This window comes from Alosa alosa, chromosome 2, assembly GCF_017589495.1.
Source record: "Alosa alosa isolate M-15738 ecotype Scorff River chromosome 2, AALO_Geno_1.1, whole genome shotgun sequence".
NCBI classification, from domain to species: domain Eukaryota; kingdom Metazoa; phylum Chordata; class Actinopteri; order Clupeiformes; family Clupeidae; genus Alosa; species Alosa alosa.
In genome coordinates this window covers 13,942,689-13,960,439 of record NC_063190.1, presented here as the reverse complement: position 1 = coordinate 13,960,439, position 17,751 = coordinate 13,942,689, and the positions used below count along the sequence as shown (strand labels likewise).

Here is a 17,751-nt window from a genome sequence, read left to right as displayed (position 1 = left end):
AAGCAAATAGTGTGTGTATGTGAATGAGTAAGTGAGTGTGTGTGTGTGTGTGTGTGTGTGTGTGTGTGTGTGTGTGTTTTGTTTGTGTGTGTTCCTGCATGTTTGTGTGTGTTGAATTGTATGTGGACATAGTGGGGTAATACACTGTGAAGGCATGAGTGTGTGTGTGTGTGTTCGCAAATGTGTGTGTGTGTGTGTGTGTGTGAGTGAGAGTGAGAGGACAATGAGATAGAGAGTGACAGAGTGTGTGCGTTGGACCGTGTCTCCTTGGAGGGTGCTTTGTTTGTCTTGTCACCTGCTGTTTTTGGCTAGGACACACACACACACACACACACACACACCAAAGTGCAGAGAGAAGCATTTTCGACTTTCACCACACACTCCTCTCCAGTGCAGTGCAACTCGGGTATAAATCAATATCCATCCAAGATGGAATGGATAGGCTTGCAGGACTCATTGTGTGTGAGTGAGAGTGTGTGTTTGTGTGTGTGTGTCAGTCAGGTGAAAAAAGACCTACAGCAGGATTAGACACATTACTGAGTGGACAAAACAGACAAAACACAGACAGAAATGAACATGGACACACACCCACACACAACAAGCGCACACTGAGGAAGAGGGAAGGACCTTCATCTTTATCCCAGTGCTGATTCAGATGTGAATCAGCACACACATATCACATATATCATTCACAACCATTGTGACACAGAAGGTCAGTACGGATCTAAATGACCTCAATTTCTGCTCCCCACTTCCAATAACAGCTCAGTCAAGCTCACACACACACACATTAGTGTGTGTGTGTGTGTGTGTGTGTGTGTGTGTGTGTGTGTGCGTGTCGTGTGATGTATCTATTAAGCTATCTGTGCTGTATTAGAATCAGAATGAGTTTATCAGTGGTGTGGAGAGAAGGCGTATGATTATAAGGTCTGGTGTGATTAATGGAGAGGCTGATCCCAGATCAGTGGGCCAGAGACAAGCCACTCTGCCCCACTCCATAGGCGGTCTGCCCCCGCTGGGGAGTGCAGGAGGGAGGGCCGGGGCAGATGTGGACGTTCTGGGGCAGGGGTCGGCAGGGGCTTCTGGGAAGGTCAGTCTTAAATGGTTTCTGGACGCTAATTCTGGCCTACAATAATAGAGCTGGAGGGTGTGTGTGTGTGTGTGTGTGTGTGTGTGTTTGTGTCACGTTGCATCTGGCAGTCTGGAACTTGTGCACACACAGGGTGCATATATGCTTGTCAACACACACACACACACACACACACACACACACACACACACACACACACACACACACACACACACAGTCAGTGTAGTGAGCCAGCATCTGGCCGCTGGCAGACTTTAATTACTCCACTCCACAGAGCTGTAAAGACCTTCCACGGGGAGTCGTTTATTCCTCCCTTTCATCCCTTGCTCCTGTCATCTAATTTAACCCCCTCGCTCTTCCTGCACCCACTCCTCTTTCTCTCCCCACCTCTTCACCCTTCCTCACCATGTTCCGGAACTCTCTCCCCTTCATTCCCCAGAGGAAGTGGGACCTAAGCAGAGAGCAATACATCATCAAGGCCACAGTAATGATGCCCTGACCCCCCCCCTACCCACCCACCACACACACACACACTGCAGCTGAATTATGGTAGTTGGAGTTCAGACTGTTAAAGCACCTTGAACCCACATAATTACTTGTCCCCTGTATTCAGGTAGGAGGAGAGAAGCTGTTTTTCAAACAGCAATAAATTCAGAGAACTGTGCCTTCCTTTGGTTTCGCAAGCAGTCACGAGGAAGCTCTCTCTTACTGTATGTTCCCATCCATACGTACACTCAACAGGTCCTGAGTCAGCCTAATTGGAATGCCCTGTTTTATTTTTCAAAAAGGAGAACCTGTCCTACCCCCAAATAACTCCTGCAGAACCTCTCCACACCTGCTATCCCCGGGACATGAACATAAACGGCTGGGAACAACTACACACACACACACACACACACACACGCACGCACACACACACACGCACGCACACACACACACGAACACGCACACGCATACACACTCTTTCACACACACTCTTCTGCCAAAGTCAGCAGTCCCCAGCAGTTCTCTAGCCTCCGAGCTGAAGACACTACGAATACCTCACATGTTCCAGGATCCTCCCCAGGGCCTTTATCAAATTCACAAGTTATTAATTTTTATCAAATGGTATCAAATTCACAAGTTATTAATTTTCATTTCCATCCCAAAAGCAGGAGGAGAGTCCAAAGCTTTGGGCCAGTTTCCCTGGGCAGATGATGTGTGGAGGTGTAGCCTGTTCTGTTGTGTTTGTTTGTGTGACCCCCACCACACAGGCATTGTGTGTTGTTTTTTGTTTAGTTGTGTTGAGTGGGCTAATGGAGAATACCTCAGGCAGCCAAAAAAGCACAGCTGCACTCCCTTAGTCTACTATTAGGGCCTGAAATACCGGGGTAGTAATTACTGTACACACACACACACACACACACACACACACACACACACACACACACACACACACACACACACAGGTAGTAAGCAGAGGGCATTAGGGTGCAAAACAAACAGCATGTTCAGATGAAGCCAGGCCCCATTAATTACAACTCTACTGTTCGTCTCAATGGAGGAGAACATTCTGTAAAGACAGCTTAAAGATAGACACAGGTCTACACACACACATACTGCAACGCAACAGAAAAACATGAGTACACACACACAAATGCATGGAATGACAAAACCCAACGTTAATCATAGGACTCAGCGATGTTATAGCCCCCTCACACACACGCACACCTAAAATGGCATGTTTCCATGACCGACACCCATGATTGACGTGTAACAATGCGATGGTGGCACTTGCGATACCATTGGGGTGTTGTTCACACTTGTAGTGTTGTTAATGTTCCGCCAGTGAAACGTGCCGCTCTGAGGAGAGGGCCAGGAATGTGGCTAAGCTTTGATGTTGGCATGGCCCCCACACCACTGCCTAAAGCTGATCAACACCTAACACCAAACACACACAACTTTACCCTAACTGACTGACTGCCAACTACACATACGCATACAAGGAACTATAATGGTATTTACACACACACACACACACAAACTCAACACTCATTGACACTACTGGAATAGCAAACTCTTCTAAAAACAGTGAAGTGAATTTCATGCCGTCTGCCTTCTCCGCTCAGTCACACACATATAAACGTCTCCTAAATTGCATATTAAATTCTCTGCAGCATTTAATCACAATCCCCATGGCAACGAATGCTAATAGATACAGTTAGGTTAGGTTGACTAAGGAGAAAACAATGAAATTGCTGTGTGTGTGTGTGTGTGTGTGTGTGTGTGTGTGTGTGTGAGAGAGATTATGAATGTAAATCCTCAACCTCCCTTCTTCCTAAAACTCCCAAAGAAATGACAATGCACATATTCTATTGTGTATGTGTGTGTGTGTGTGTGTGTGTGTGTGTGTGTGTGTGTGTGTGTGTGTGTGTGTGTGTGTTGGAGATGGTGCACGCATACACACTGCCCCCACCACCTAGCCCCAAGAGTGATATTTTTACTTCTTTATAGTTTGTCGGTACACACTTAACAAATGAAGTGCTTCCCCTGATCCTTTGCCAGCTCTCATGACACACTGGTAGTGTGTGCACAGACAGAGAAAGACAGAGAGAGAGAGAGAGAGAGAAAGAGAAAGAGAAAGAAAGAGTGAGAGAGAGAGAGAGAGAGAGACTTTTAGTCCTCTAAAAGAGCTAGCCAGGCTTGGAGTTGGGGGGGAGTAAATAACAGTTACAGTTAAGTGGTTGACCACAGTGACAATGTACAACCTGGGTCTACACACAGTCTCTCTCTCACACACACACACACACACACACACACACACACACACACACACAGGGACCCACACAGGGCCATCCAACCTGTACTTTCTCACAGCTTCTCCTGGTTTGAGTGAGTGTGTGTGTGAGTGTGTGTGTGTGTGTGTGTGTGTGTGTACACATACAAGGTAACCAGAGACAGAAAAAAAGAGATTGAGAGGTCAAGTTTCTCTAAATCTGTGTCCATGTAACAGAACCCTGACCTTAGAATGCTTTAGAAGAGGAGAGAAAGTGCACACACTCTAGAACCTCTTCCTCCATCTTCAATAAATCACAAGAACAAATCGTGCTTTTAAACAACCATGGACACCTGTAGATTAACTGTTGATTAACTGTAGATTAACTGTAGGAACTGTAATGTGGTGTGATGGTGTGACGACTTCAGTTGGCTTGGACTGGCCTAACTTTATCAGAGTGCCAGGGGGAGTCGCCACGGTGTGCTGTGACATAGGGAAATGAGAAGACAAAGAGCAATACTGTGCAGTTTCTACTCTCATGAACACACACACACACACACACACACAGCTATAAGATAACACGCTAAAACACACTGCTATAAGATATGTCAGCATCTGTTAAAGATTGAAGCCCTTCATTATCAAAATCAACCACACACATTATATATTAGTATCTGAGCAAAATCCACCAGCTTATTTGCAGGAGCATCAGGAGCTTATTTGCAGCTCCTATCAGTTTTAAACTTTGATCTTTGTTACAAGAGAAGAGAACCTCAGAGACCCACATTCCCTTCACCCATATCTGAATGCTTGTGTTTTTAATTAATAACCCTTAGTGTGTGTGTGTGTTCTTTTTTCAGCATTAGAGCAGTTCTGTATGGGACACTGGAGGGAGAGTTTTGTAAGCAGGGGGAGGGCCATCAGGGCCCCGGTGCCTAATGGGGGTGAGTGACACAGGGGAGGACACCCTTTTGGACCTGGACACACACACACACACACACACACACACACACACACACACACACACACACACACGGTCAGTTCAATATTTGAACTCTGAATTTTGAATTTTGGCCGGGCAGAAGCAGGTTTAACATTTAACACGTGAAACTTGACATTTGGACCAGAAGCAGCTCTTCACAAACCACACCACACGAGTCACATTCAACCACTAAACCCCAAGCCAGACCCAATGACATGATATCAAATCTTTATAGGTCATGTTGTACATTGTTTCTATGTTTTTATCTGTACATAATAGACTGTAGCAGATCCTCAATTACAGCACAGTGCCTTGCTTCCTACAGGAAACCTGCCATTAGAATACGATTGAGCCTAGAAGTCACGGCTCCTCTGTGCTTTACTCAGTAGGTGGACAACTCCCAAATCTGCCCCTCAACTGGGGCACTAGCTGAAGGGCTAATTACCCAGAAGCTGCTACTGTTTTTGTTAGCACGCAATTACCACAGCAGGACAGTGGACGCAGACACACGCGCAGACAGACACAGGCATGCACTCAGGAAGAAACACACACACACACACAAGCACACACACAGTGACAAACGCAGGAATTAATTCAAAGACACACAGACACAGACACAGACACAGACACAGACACAGACACAGACACGGCAACTGACTCCGGGGTGACTCCGGCCCTGATGTGTCCCCAACCCGAGTGACATTCTCCAGTGGCCAAACCGGTTGGCGACGGATTACAAGAGGGATGGGCAGTGGTGAGGAAACAACAAGACGGACTTACGGTCGGTCTCAAATAGCACAGCAGAGCGCCCCGAGGCTACGTTAACCCAAACCGGTTTCAGAGAGGGGGTTGTTCACCACCTACCTACCACTCCCTGCCCCACACATACCGACATAAAAGGACTGGCCGACAACACTCTCAGTTCACGAGGACATTTACCTGACGACCATGAGAAGGCTATTTCAAAGACCTTATAACGCTCCTTCAAAAAGACATCGAAAGTGTTTTACAAGGCCATTACTAGCTGCTAGCTGCAACCAATTAGATTTTAAGCACCAGAAGCCATTTTTAAGAGTATTTTTCAACAGGCGGAAAGCCACAAAATCTTGCTGGTGTAAGCTCTTCACTGTAATTTGGCTCTGCGACGACTTCAGCCTGCATTTGCCGATAAGACAGATTTGTGTTGTTCAACCCTAAGCCCTTGAACCAACTTATTATGTGTGCTTAGGAGTGCTTGTGAACCACAGGGTGAGGTGCTGTAGTATTGGTAGACTGCTGGTGAATAGTTTGTAAGTCCAGACAGACTACAGGTGGGAGCAAGCAGATCAGCAATGCTAAGTGTGTCTACCTGTCTGACAAGGTTAACTTGAGGAGTGACACAGCAGTTTTTTTTTTAAAATATATTTATTATTTTTGCAAATAGTTTTTTTTTTTGGTCACAAAATGACGCAGTCTGTATAACACGTATTGACTATCCCAAAACCTTCCTCGTCAAAGAACCAGCCCTTAGGGCAAACTGACCAGATTTTCAAGTGTGTGTGTGTGTGTGTTGAGGAGGGCTAGTGGATGATGTAGGATTATGAGAACACTCGGAGATAAGTGCTCTGCAGCATGGGAGGGACTCTCTGTGTGTGTATGTGTGTGTGTGTGTGTGTGTGTGTGTGTCCCACTAGCTAACCATTTCAGCCACATACTGTGATGAAACACCAGAAATCATTAACCACAAGATGCAGCGGTCTAATGTAATGTGCTAATACAGCTAAAAAGCCTCAGTCTCCCTCTCTGATAACAATAACGTGATGAAACAGGTCCCGTAACCGAACTATGACCGACTTACGAGACTTACAGAGTTTATGAACAACAGAAAACAAAAACACCAGCTCCAGGCTTTTCAAAAGTCAGGCTCACACATACTGTACAGGCTTAGCTATGCAGAGCAAGGGCCACAGAAACAGGTGTATACGCATTATCTGCTCCATTCAACATGAACACAATTTGGTTTACATCCATTTTCGGTTATCTTTTGCCCTAACACATTTTTCAGTCATACAGTATCCTAAAGGTGTATGGGTGTGTGTGTGTGTGTGTGTGTGTGGGGGTTGATGTCATGAATTACTGTTATCACTCTAGGTTCGATTTCTGCTGACCAAGTCCAAGGTGTGTTGCCACCACGCACTCCGCTTCTGAAATCCCACCTATTGTGAAATGGAATTTAGTGCAAAACCATTAGGGGCCTACAACCGCATCATTGAACTTTGGGCGTTTGGAAAGACAAATCTGGTACAAAAGGTTAAGATTCCAGTCATTCTCTCAGACACATGACATGTGGAGAGTCTCACTGTTACTCTCCCCCCTACACACACAGAGCATGCTGCATCTTTCACCCTATCTGACTGCACACCTGTGAACATGCTAGACAGACACTGAGAGGGAGAGAGAGGGAGGAAAGAGAGGAGGAAAGGGAGGATGAAAGACAAAGAGAGAAAGAAAGAGAGCTTAGTGGGTTGTGGGATGTCTTCACAATTTACTGAATAGAGATTTGTTCAGATATGAGGATTATGGGTTTAGATCCGTTTAGATACACAAAGACACACACACAGAGGACGTTTTAGCCATTGAAATGACCAGCAAGTGTGTACGTGTGTGAGTGTGTGTGTGTGTGTGTGTGTGTTGAGGAGGGCTAGTGGATGATGTAGGATTATGAGAACACTCGGAGATAAGTGCTCTGCAGCATGGGAGGGACTCTCTGTGTGTGTATGTGTGTGTGTGTGTGTGTGTGTGTGTGTGTCCACACTAGCTAACCATTTCAGCCACATACTGTGATGAAACACCAAGAAATCATTAACCACAAGATGCAGCGGCCTAATGCCAATGTGCTAATACAGCTAAAAAGCCTCAGTCTCCCTCTCTGATAACAATAACGTGATGAAACAGGTCCCATTAACCGAACTATGACCGACTTGCCTGGGAGACGCACAGAGTTTATGAACAACAGAAAACAAAAACACCAGCTCCAGGCTTTTCAAAAGTCAGGCTCACACATACTGTACAGGCTTAGCTATGCAGAGCAAGGGCCACAGAAACAGGTGTATACGCATTATCTGCTCCATTCAACATGAACACAATTTGGTTTTACATCCATTTTAGGGTTATCTTTTGCCCTAACACATTTTCAGTCATACAGTATCCTAAAGGTGTATGGGTGTGTGTGTGTGTGTGTGTGTGTGTGTGTGTGTGTGTGTGTGTGTGAATTACTGTTATCACTCTAGGTTCGATTTCTGCTGACCAAGTCCAAGGTGTGTTGCCACACGCACTCCACGCTTCTGAAATCCCACCTATTGTGAAATGGAATTTGGTGCAAAACCATTAGGGCCTACAGCCGCATCGTGAACTTTGGAGCGTTTTGGAAAGACAAATCTGGTACAAAAGGTTAAGATTCCAGTCATTCTCTCAGACACATGACATGTGGAGAGTCTCACTGTTACTCTCCCCCCTACACACACAGAGCATGCTGCATCTTTCACCCTATCTGACTGCACACCTGTGAACATGCTAGACAGACACTGAGAGGGGAGAGAGGAGGAAAGAGAGGAGGAAAGGGAGGATGAAAGACAAAAGAGAGAAAGAAAGAGAGCTTAGTGGGTTGTGGGATGTCTTCACAATTTACTGAATAGAGATTTGTTCAGATATGAGGATTATGGGTTTAGATCCGTTTAGATACACAAAGACACACACACAGAGGACGTTTTAGCCATTGAAATGACCAGCAAGTGTGTACGTGTGTGAGTGTGTGTGTGTGTGTCGATACCCAGACCAGTCCATTCCTCCCACACACAAATCTTACTGCAGCAGTGTGAAAGGGGTGGAGTAAGACATGACACCACTAAAGTTACCAAAATAAATCAAACTGCAAACTGCTGTATGCGCACACGCACACACACGTTTGTTTCAGAATGCAGGGTTGAGTATTGCCCAATCTAAGTGTTTTTGGGAGTTGAAATATCCTTGGTGTGTAGTGAAGAATGTGAGATATGTAGGGTGTGCTGGCCTGCCCTGTAAGTCCTGCTTCTCCAATGTCCACACTTCAACTGCTTCAGCTATCCAGCTCACACTGTATGTGTATGTGTCTACCAAACCTACAGCATGAACCTTTTTCTAAATGGAGCTACAAATAAACTATGCATCTATGTTCACAACTTAACACATCCACACACACACAGCATTAACTCAAATTCACCGCTAAAGTGAATCTAAGGCTTTCTGTTCCTGACTGTGTGTGTGTGTGTGTGTGTGTGTGTGTGTGTGTGTGTGTGTGTGTGTGTGTGTGTGTGTACTGCATATATGATTGTGGGTGTGTGATATGATTCAGCTCTCATGATGACTGTATGGCTTTTGTCAGCATTACCACTAAAGTACCCTCCCTCCAACTGGCATCATCGCATTAGAGTCTCTATCTGTGCACTTCTCACCTCTCTCCTCCTCTGGTTGCTCTTCCCTCGTTTCTCTCTCTCTCTCTCTCCATCTCTATCCATTTCTCTCTCTCTTCCTTTCTCTCTCATTATCTCTCCAACCCTTGTTTTTTCTTAGTCTTTCTTCCTCTCTCATCCCCTATTTCCATCTATAGCATCTCTCTCTATTCACCCTTTCTTTCTTTCCATCTTTTTCTCCCTCTCTCCTTCTCTTTCTGAGGATCTGGGGCAGCAGCTCTGCAGCAGACGCTCCCAAAACCAAAATACCAGCGCTGAAATCGGGGCCACTCTCCAGGAGAGCACTAAAGGTGACACACACACACACACACACACACACACACACACACACACACACACACACACACACACACACACACACACACACACACACACACACACACACACACACACAGCAGGAGGAACAAAAATAAATCCTTCCAGCCCTCTTTTTGCTCTGTTCTGCCCATTCTCAGATAGAGAGAGAGAGAGAGAGATAGAGAGAGAGATATGGAGGATGAGTAGGAGTAAGATGAGGCAGGCAAAGACAAAACAGGTTGTCTTCTCAAAGTCACAGTCAGTCACAAAGGCCCCTATATATAAGATGAATCTAAAAAAACAGACATACACACATACACACACACACACACACACACACACACACACACACACACACACACACACACACACACACACACACACAGGGTGGCACTCCTGAGTGGAGGGAAAACCCCAACACTCCTCCAGTTCTTAGTTACAGGTGGCTGAGAAACTCAACCGCCAAGCACAGGGTTAACCACAGGACATGGAAACACAGCAAACATGCTGACAGCAATGGCGCTCACTTTCAACACTTGCCTTTAAATGTGTGTGTGTGTGTGTGTGTGTGTGTGTGTGTGTGTGTTAGGTCTTCTTTAAACTCATTCTAAAACCTGCATAGCCTATGGGGATATTACTAACAGTAATGAGGAAAGCTCCTCAGGTGTGTTTGTGTGCGTGTGTGCGTGTGTGTGTGTGTGTGTGTGTGTGTGTGTGTGTGTGTGTGTGTGTGTGTGTATCCTACCTTGCAGCTGCTTGAAGCGTCCCTCCAGTATGTTGGAGTACTGCACCTGGTTGACAAACGCTGCAGGAGAAAGGCCAGGAGAGGCCGAATGCTGGTCGTACTCCATCGCTCACACACACACACACACACACACACACACACACACACTCTATCCCAAAAAAAGCTAACCGCAACACTCACACTAACACTTAATTACATGCGCACCAGTACAAGCACTGCAAGTTTCGGCTAGCCAGGCTTTTCCCCAACATAGCCTCCTGGTATAAAGGGAGAGAGAGGAGCTCCAGCCGGGGCTACCAGCCAGCTGCCGAAAACAGAGGAGCGGAGCGGAGCTCTCAGGTGGGTCACTAGTGGGTGGACGACCGGCGAAAAAGAGAGGGAACGAAAGTCTTTTTTTTTTTTTAGACGGAAGAAAAATCCAGCTTCTTTTATCTTTCCGTTCATCTGTTTTTTACGTCATTCCATGTGGTGTTAGCCGCCGTTTCCGAGAGAAAGAAAAATTTCCCTCCTCTTTTTGTCCAGAGTTAGTCCTTTCTTTCTTGTCCTCTCCAAAAAAAAAAAAAAAAACTGGAGAAAAACAAAGGACAAAATGTTCTCCCTTTTCAACACTTTTCTTTTTCGGTTCTGTGTAAACACAGCTTTGCACTCGCTCCCTTCTTCTTTAGTCCTGCTCCATCCTGGCCAGGCTCTCACACACTCGCTCACACACACACACGCGGGTGCTCTCTCTCTCTCACACACACACACACACACACACACTCTCCCTCTCTCTGTGCTAAAGTGGAAGTGTGTGGCACTTCTCAGCTCAACTCAGTACTCCTCTCTCCCACACACACACACAAACTCACAGGCACACAAGAAGTCAGTGTTTCCTGCTGAGTGTGTGTGCATGAACGTATACATGCGCACACACACACACACACACACCTTGTTTGAGCTGGGCAGAGAAGTGGCCTCGGTCGGATGGATAAGTAAACACAGCCTTCTGCTTGGGTTCTCTCTTTCTCTGAGCCCTGAGCATTTGCATAAGGTGTGTGTGGGGGAGTGGCGCGCAAGAGAGAGACACAAGGGAAGGAGGGAGAGGGGGAGAGAGAGAGAGAGAGAGAGGAGGGAGGGGAGGTGTGGGCTGAACCATTCTCAAAGGTGTAGCAGGGGTGGGGCAGGAGCCAGCTGGGATCAAACCATTCTGGCCAATCTCCAGAAACAGAGGGGGGATAGAGAGAGAGAGAGAGAGAGAGAGAGAGAAAAGAGAGAGAAAGAAGGCGGGAGAGAGGAAGGAGGACAGCAGGAGGGAGAGATGGTGAAGGAATGACACGTGCTTGTGTGTCAAGAAAAATAAAGGCACATCCATCTCTCCAACAGCCCCGCTGCTCTCCAGATCTTCCATTTGCTCTGATTTCTCTCTCTCCTTCATGTGCTCTAGTAGGTGTTGCACGTGACTGAAATAAGACGTTAGGTCAGGAAGGAAGTACTTGAGAAAGTCTCAGCAATGGCAATGCTTCTTTCCTGCCTGAGTGTGTGTGTGTGTGTGTGTGAAATGGGTGTGACATGCATTTCTGCTAATGTGTGAGGAGGGAAAAAAAAAACTGTGTTGCAGCATAATGTGTGTCTTGACAGACAGATAGGGAGACGGACAGACAAATGAACAGAATCATGTGTGTGTGTGACAGTGTAAACAACACTAATTCTTAATCTTATTTACAGATTAGGTTAATGGGAGGGCCTCAGTACCTGTGTGTGAGTGTGAGAGAGTGAGTGTGTGTTTGTACAACAATAGGAATGTGTAATTCTGTGTCTGTTTCTAGGTCATTAACCTCAACACACTTCAGCACAGAGGACAACTCTGGACCAAACCGTGTCCTTCACGCTGTTGTGCTGCAGTTGTTGCATATACATGCATATCATATACATGCATGCTGCTCCAACACCTATAGAAAGTTCACACACATTCATGGGGGAAAATAAGACTGACACTGAACACAGGGTGTATGAGTGCGTGATTCTCTTTGCAAATGGAAGTGTGTGGCTGCCCATATATGTGTGTGTACTTGCCCGTATGTGTGTGTGTTTGTTTTTTGTTTTTATTAGAGGAAGTGGTCTAATGAAGCCCAGAACACACACTCATGTCCTGCTGACTGGTCACCTAGAGACTGTTGCCCAGGGCAAACACCAGAGACATGGCCCTCGCAGTGGGGTAGTTACGGAAACGCAGATGGAGATCTAGACTGGAAGGAAAAAAAACTTCAGGCTTTTGTGGGGGGGCTTCGTTAAGGATACTTCCTCTTTAAAACTGTAAAGCAACTACTTGAGTGAGAGTGTGTGTGTGTGTTAAACAGCAAAAGGTGGTGAGACCAGTAACTTTGTGTTAATAGTAATCGCAAGAACAGCGGGGACCAACTTAGTAGATGATATGGCAGGAGCTCCCTGTGCCACATTGAGAAAGAGGAGGGAAATATGGGGGGTAGAACAAGCAACTGCCAGAAGGAGATCATTTGGAAAAACAAGAAGTTCAAAAGCAATGCTTAGTCCAAAAAAAATATCATGAGGGACTAAATGGGTGAAGCAAAGATGCGAGAGAGAGAGAGAGAGAGAGAGAGAGAGAGAGAGAGAAAGTGAAAGAGCGCGCATGAGAATGAGAGAGAATGAGACAGAGAGAAAGAGAGAGAGAGAGGTGGGCTGTGAGTGATGTATGTTTGGAGAATGTTTGGAGAACGGTGAGAAATGGAGCACTGGCTCGATCTCACAACACCCACATTGCAGCCATAATATGTTCTACACACAGACACACACGCAGACACACGCACACGCAGTCTTCCACACATGCATACTCACTCTGTACCACAGAGGCACACGTGTATATATAAGCATGTATGTGAGTTTATGCTCTTTCGTTCGGCAAACATATAGACATTATATAGTTCATACAGATACATATTCACACACACACACACACACACACACACACACACACACACACAAAGAAAAACACACACACACATAAAAACACACATGCATAGCTGGCGGGGGAGGCCCCGATTCTTCCACACGCCCAAACAATCCCTGGGAATTCTTGTGGGAGGATAACCAGGAATAACCATTGGGAATGTGGGTTTTCCATGAAACGCCATGGAAACAGACTCAATCTCCCTTCATGGCGCTCATTTCTCCCTTTTCTCTCAGTTCCTCTCTCTGGCTTCAACTTATATGAAGGAAGTCCTTTGTTTTCAAACTGTCCCTTTCACAATCTCTCGGTTTCACTCTTCCACCATCTCGCCCCACTTCCAGCATAACCCATCTCACTCTCTCGCTCACCCCTAAGAGTTTTGAGAAAGCGGTCAAGGAGGAAGGAAACTGTGGCTCTGCCCATCTCTCAGGCAGGAGTTCTTCTACTGGTCACACCTTAGCACAGCACTAAGATAGCGCGCGCGCACACACACACACACACACACACACACACACACACACACACACACACAGAATACAAGGCAACACCAATCAAATGCATCCAAGTACATCACCACCAAAGGATGTCCTCGTTTCATCTGCAATTCACCTTGAGCAATGATTCACACAAGCACACACACACAAACAGAAGCCAGGTTGTGAAGCCAGCTCAGTACATCTGAGGACGCATACAGGCCAACTGGACACGCATCCTTAAAGCTAGTGAGGAAGTACTTGTGCCTGCATTATGAACAATGACTCAAGGGGGATTTTGTGGGGCATCTGGCAACCCACACTAATCAAAGAAAAGCGGTGTAGAGACTGTGGAAAAGGGGATTGGAATGGGAAGGAGTGGTTACATCTGGTATTAAGAGCACGAGCGCTAACATGCAAGCTGGAGCACCTCAAAGAGAGACAGAGATAGAGAGAGAAGGAGATGAAAGACAGGATGTGAGGATGGACAGACAGCAGAAAAAGGTGAAGAAGAAACATGGATTAGCACACAGCAGCTTCTGTGTAAATGCTGGCAGACTAGCTGAAGGAGGGTGGAGGATATGGACAGAGAGAGTGAAGACTAGAGTGAACTGGTACAGATGCAGAGGGCAGTACGGAGGGGTGGGGGTCAGAGAGAGATCTATGGACGGAGTGGATGTAATATACAGTGATGGTCAAAAGTGTTGGCACCCATGCTAAAGTTGACTAAAAAGAGGAATAAAAAAATCATCTTTTGGAAATTGATCTTAATGCCTTAAGTAAAGGCTTTAAGGACACCAATTTTCTTTGTGAATGAGTAATGTATCATAAATAAATAAATGTTCTTCCTTAAAATACAGGGGTTATAAGTATTGGCACCCCAATGTTAAATTCTCATAGAGGCAGGCAGATTTTTATTTTTAAAGGCCAGTTATTTCATGGATCCAGGATACTATGCACCCTGATCAAGTTCCCTTGGCCTTTGGAATTAAAATAGCCCACATCATCACATACCCTTCACCATACCTAGAGATTGGCATGGTGTTATTTCAGTTAGCCTATTAGCTGGTTTGATGCTCATTGAAGCCTATTAGCTGGTTTGATGCTCATTGAGCTCAATGCAAATCAAATATGCATTACACTCTATATCAGGGGTGGGCAAACTTTTTGGCTCAAGGGCCACATTGGCGCACTGTCGCAACACCCCTCGCCGAAAAAAAAAAAAAAATTGTAGAATATGAATTGTTTTAAAAATACTGCTAATTTGAGGATGTTTAACTAATTTATAAAAGGTGCACTGTCACTTTAAAAGCAATTCACATTTAGTTCTCAATGATCTTTTGCCAACTCCCTATTGCTACTGCTGTGCCTATGGCTGTGCCCTCTCACAGTTTATAAATGGTCAATAGTGGGAACTACTGTTGCCTTCATGATTTCCTTTCAAAAGTTTCTTTTAAGGAGATATCAATAATCAACAATGACAAGCCAGCTGGAACCTGCCGCTCTCTCTCTTCCTCTCGTGAGTGCAGACACGTTCCCAATTAAATGGAGTAGCATAACGTTCAAGTTAGATCTGCTGCAATGGAGATCACAAAGAGTGTCATCTCAATGTAACATGATGTTTTGACACTGACATTGAAAACGTTTTTCTAAGAAAAGTGAAAAGCAGTTTGCAGTAAAGCTGAGCTAAAATGATTGGCGGGCCGGATACGGCATGCAGGCCGTGGTTTGCCCACCCCTTCTCTATATTATATTTGTTGCATTGCATGTCCACTGCAACGCTTCGGGAATACCGTAACTCTTGTCACGTCAATAAAGCTTGTTACTTCCACCTTGTTGTGGTTGTCTGGTTGTCTGTCTGCCTGCAGGACTGTGCATAACTAGCATGCTGATTTTCATGAAATTTGGTGGAGAGTCGGAGCATAGGCCAAGGTGGAGGAACCCATTAAATGGTCTCTCTAACACTGTGAGGGCATATTAGCCACTTTAACACTGTGAGGGCATATTGGCCTTGGAAGAGGTCTGCACTGTTTGCACTGCCTTTTGAGAGGAGGATGAGAGTAGAGTGGAGGAAGACAAAGAGAAGAAGGGGTGAAGAGAAGAATTGAGAAGAAGGGAGAGAAACAGAGGGAGACAATGAAAAGAAGAGCCTGAGAAAGAGAGAGAAATGGACAGAGAGGAAGGAGTTTGGAGAGGAAGGCAGGGAAAGAGAGTGACAAAGAGATAGAGAGAGAGAAAGAGAAAGAGAGAGGGAAGGTGGAATAAGAGAGGCCTGAAGGGAATATCTGCAGCAGCATGTTAAAGAATGTGCACATCAGGCCCCTGCTTGTCAACCTGAGATTTGCATCAGTGGCATACATACAATTGAGAAGGCCACACACACACACACTTTGAACTGCTGTGTTACACATCACTGAGAAAACTTCTCAGTCAGTGAGACTTGTCACCTACCCACCAACTATAACACACACACACACACACACACACACACACACACACACACACACACACACACACACACACACACAGTATGCAAACACATCTGCAAATACATGTTCCTTTAACTATCAAGTTGCTCCACAGATGACTAACACAACCAATTCAATCATATGTAAATGCCAATGTGGTGATCCTTTCATCACCCTGCACCTTTGAAAATGTGTGTGTGTGTTTGTGTGTACATGAGAACAGGTCACGTCTGTGCTGCCTGTTGCTTCCCCCTGCTGGATACTACCTCATACTGCAGCCTAGAACACTTGTCCTGACCCAAATGGATAGGCATATTCACACACACACAAACACACACACACACACACACACACACACAAAGAGCTAAGCCCAACCCAACCCATCCCACAAACATAGACACAAATACATGTAGACACAAACACATGTAAACACACACACACACACACACACACAGAACACAGTATCCTACCAGCGAGGGCTTTGATGCGCGAGCGCTCGAAGAGGCGAGCTGAGCTGTTCTCGTTGTCCCAGTCGGTTTCGGCGGCCAGGTCCCAGCGGTTGTTGATGTCATTGTACTGCTGCTGGATCTCCAGGCTGTCGAAGTCGGTCGGAGAGATGGTGCTCATGGTTACCACGGCAACAGGCGGCCAACCTGATATTACATAAGAGGAGGAGGAGGAGGAGGAGGAGGAGGAGGAGGAGGAGGAGGAAGAGGGGAGGGAGGGAAGGGGGCAGGAGAGAGCGAGAGAGCGAGAGCATTCATGAGACAGTGAGTCAGAGAACATTTTCAAAATTGGACCAGAGAAGTGTGATCAGTGTGTCTACTACCAACAGATGCGTTTAAAAATATGCTTCCTGGACCATTTGAAAGTCATTCACAGTAAAATACAGACTGGCTTATCGTTGACGCCATCACTCAGAAGAAAACCAACACTAGTCCCAAGTGGGAGTGGTCATTTCACACTGCCACCCACACCGAACAGACCACAAACTCAGTCAGTTGGAGCCCATCTAAAAATACATTTTACACCATTTAATCATTTCCAAGATCATTTTTTCTCACGGAGACAGTATAACCACATACAGTCAGTCAAAGTCCGGACACAAGCAACTGACCAATCAAGGAGAGTAAGTGGAGAGCAACGTCCCACCCCAGAACTAATCTAAGCGCCAGGCTACATAAAAAGTTCATGAATAGCTCCTCTGAGTCCTCTTTTAACACCCTGCATTTTAACTATGTATTTTTAGCACTGTTGTGTACTCTAGCACATTCGTGAACAAAAAACGAGTAGTCATCCGTCCCTGACATCACTAGCACTCCTCTCAGGAGGGTTCTGGCCCTGGGCAGTTCAGCGAGGGGTTTGGATTATTAAGCAGAAGACTGGACACCAGCATGTCTGTGTGTGTGTGTGTGTGTGTCAGAGCCCCTACAGACCTGCACTCTGATTACAGCTGTTTCAAAGCTGAGCTCTCCTGACAGAACGAGGACAGGACGGCTAACTCATTCAA

General features: G+C 45.8%; 1 protein-coding gene across 10 annotated transcripts in view; it reads right to left on the bottom strand.

The window, feature by feature from the left end:
* Positions 1-17,751, bottom strand: part of LOC125311205 (spectrin beta chain, non-erythrocytic 1) — a 90,387-nt gene that overhangs the window by 47,804 nt on the left and 24,832 nt on the right. For 8 of the 10 annotated variants that reach the window (XM_048269038.1, XM_048269065.1, XM_048269056.1 and 5 more), the window contains exon 2: positions 16,712-16,894. In XM_048269038.1, the coding sequence (XP_048124995.1) occupies positions 16,712-16,868 (157 nt within the window). In that variant the 5' untranslated portion in view covers positions 16,869-16,894. Of the gene's footprint in view, positions 1-10,356; positions 11,401-16,711; positions 16,895-17,751 lie in introns of those variants that run through there. The other 2 variants (XM_048269074.1, XM_048269117.1) reach the window with 2 other exon arrangements.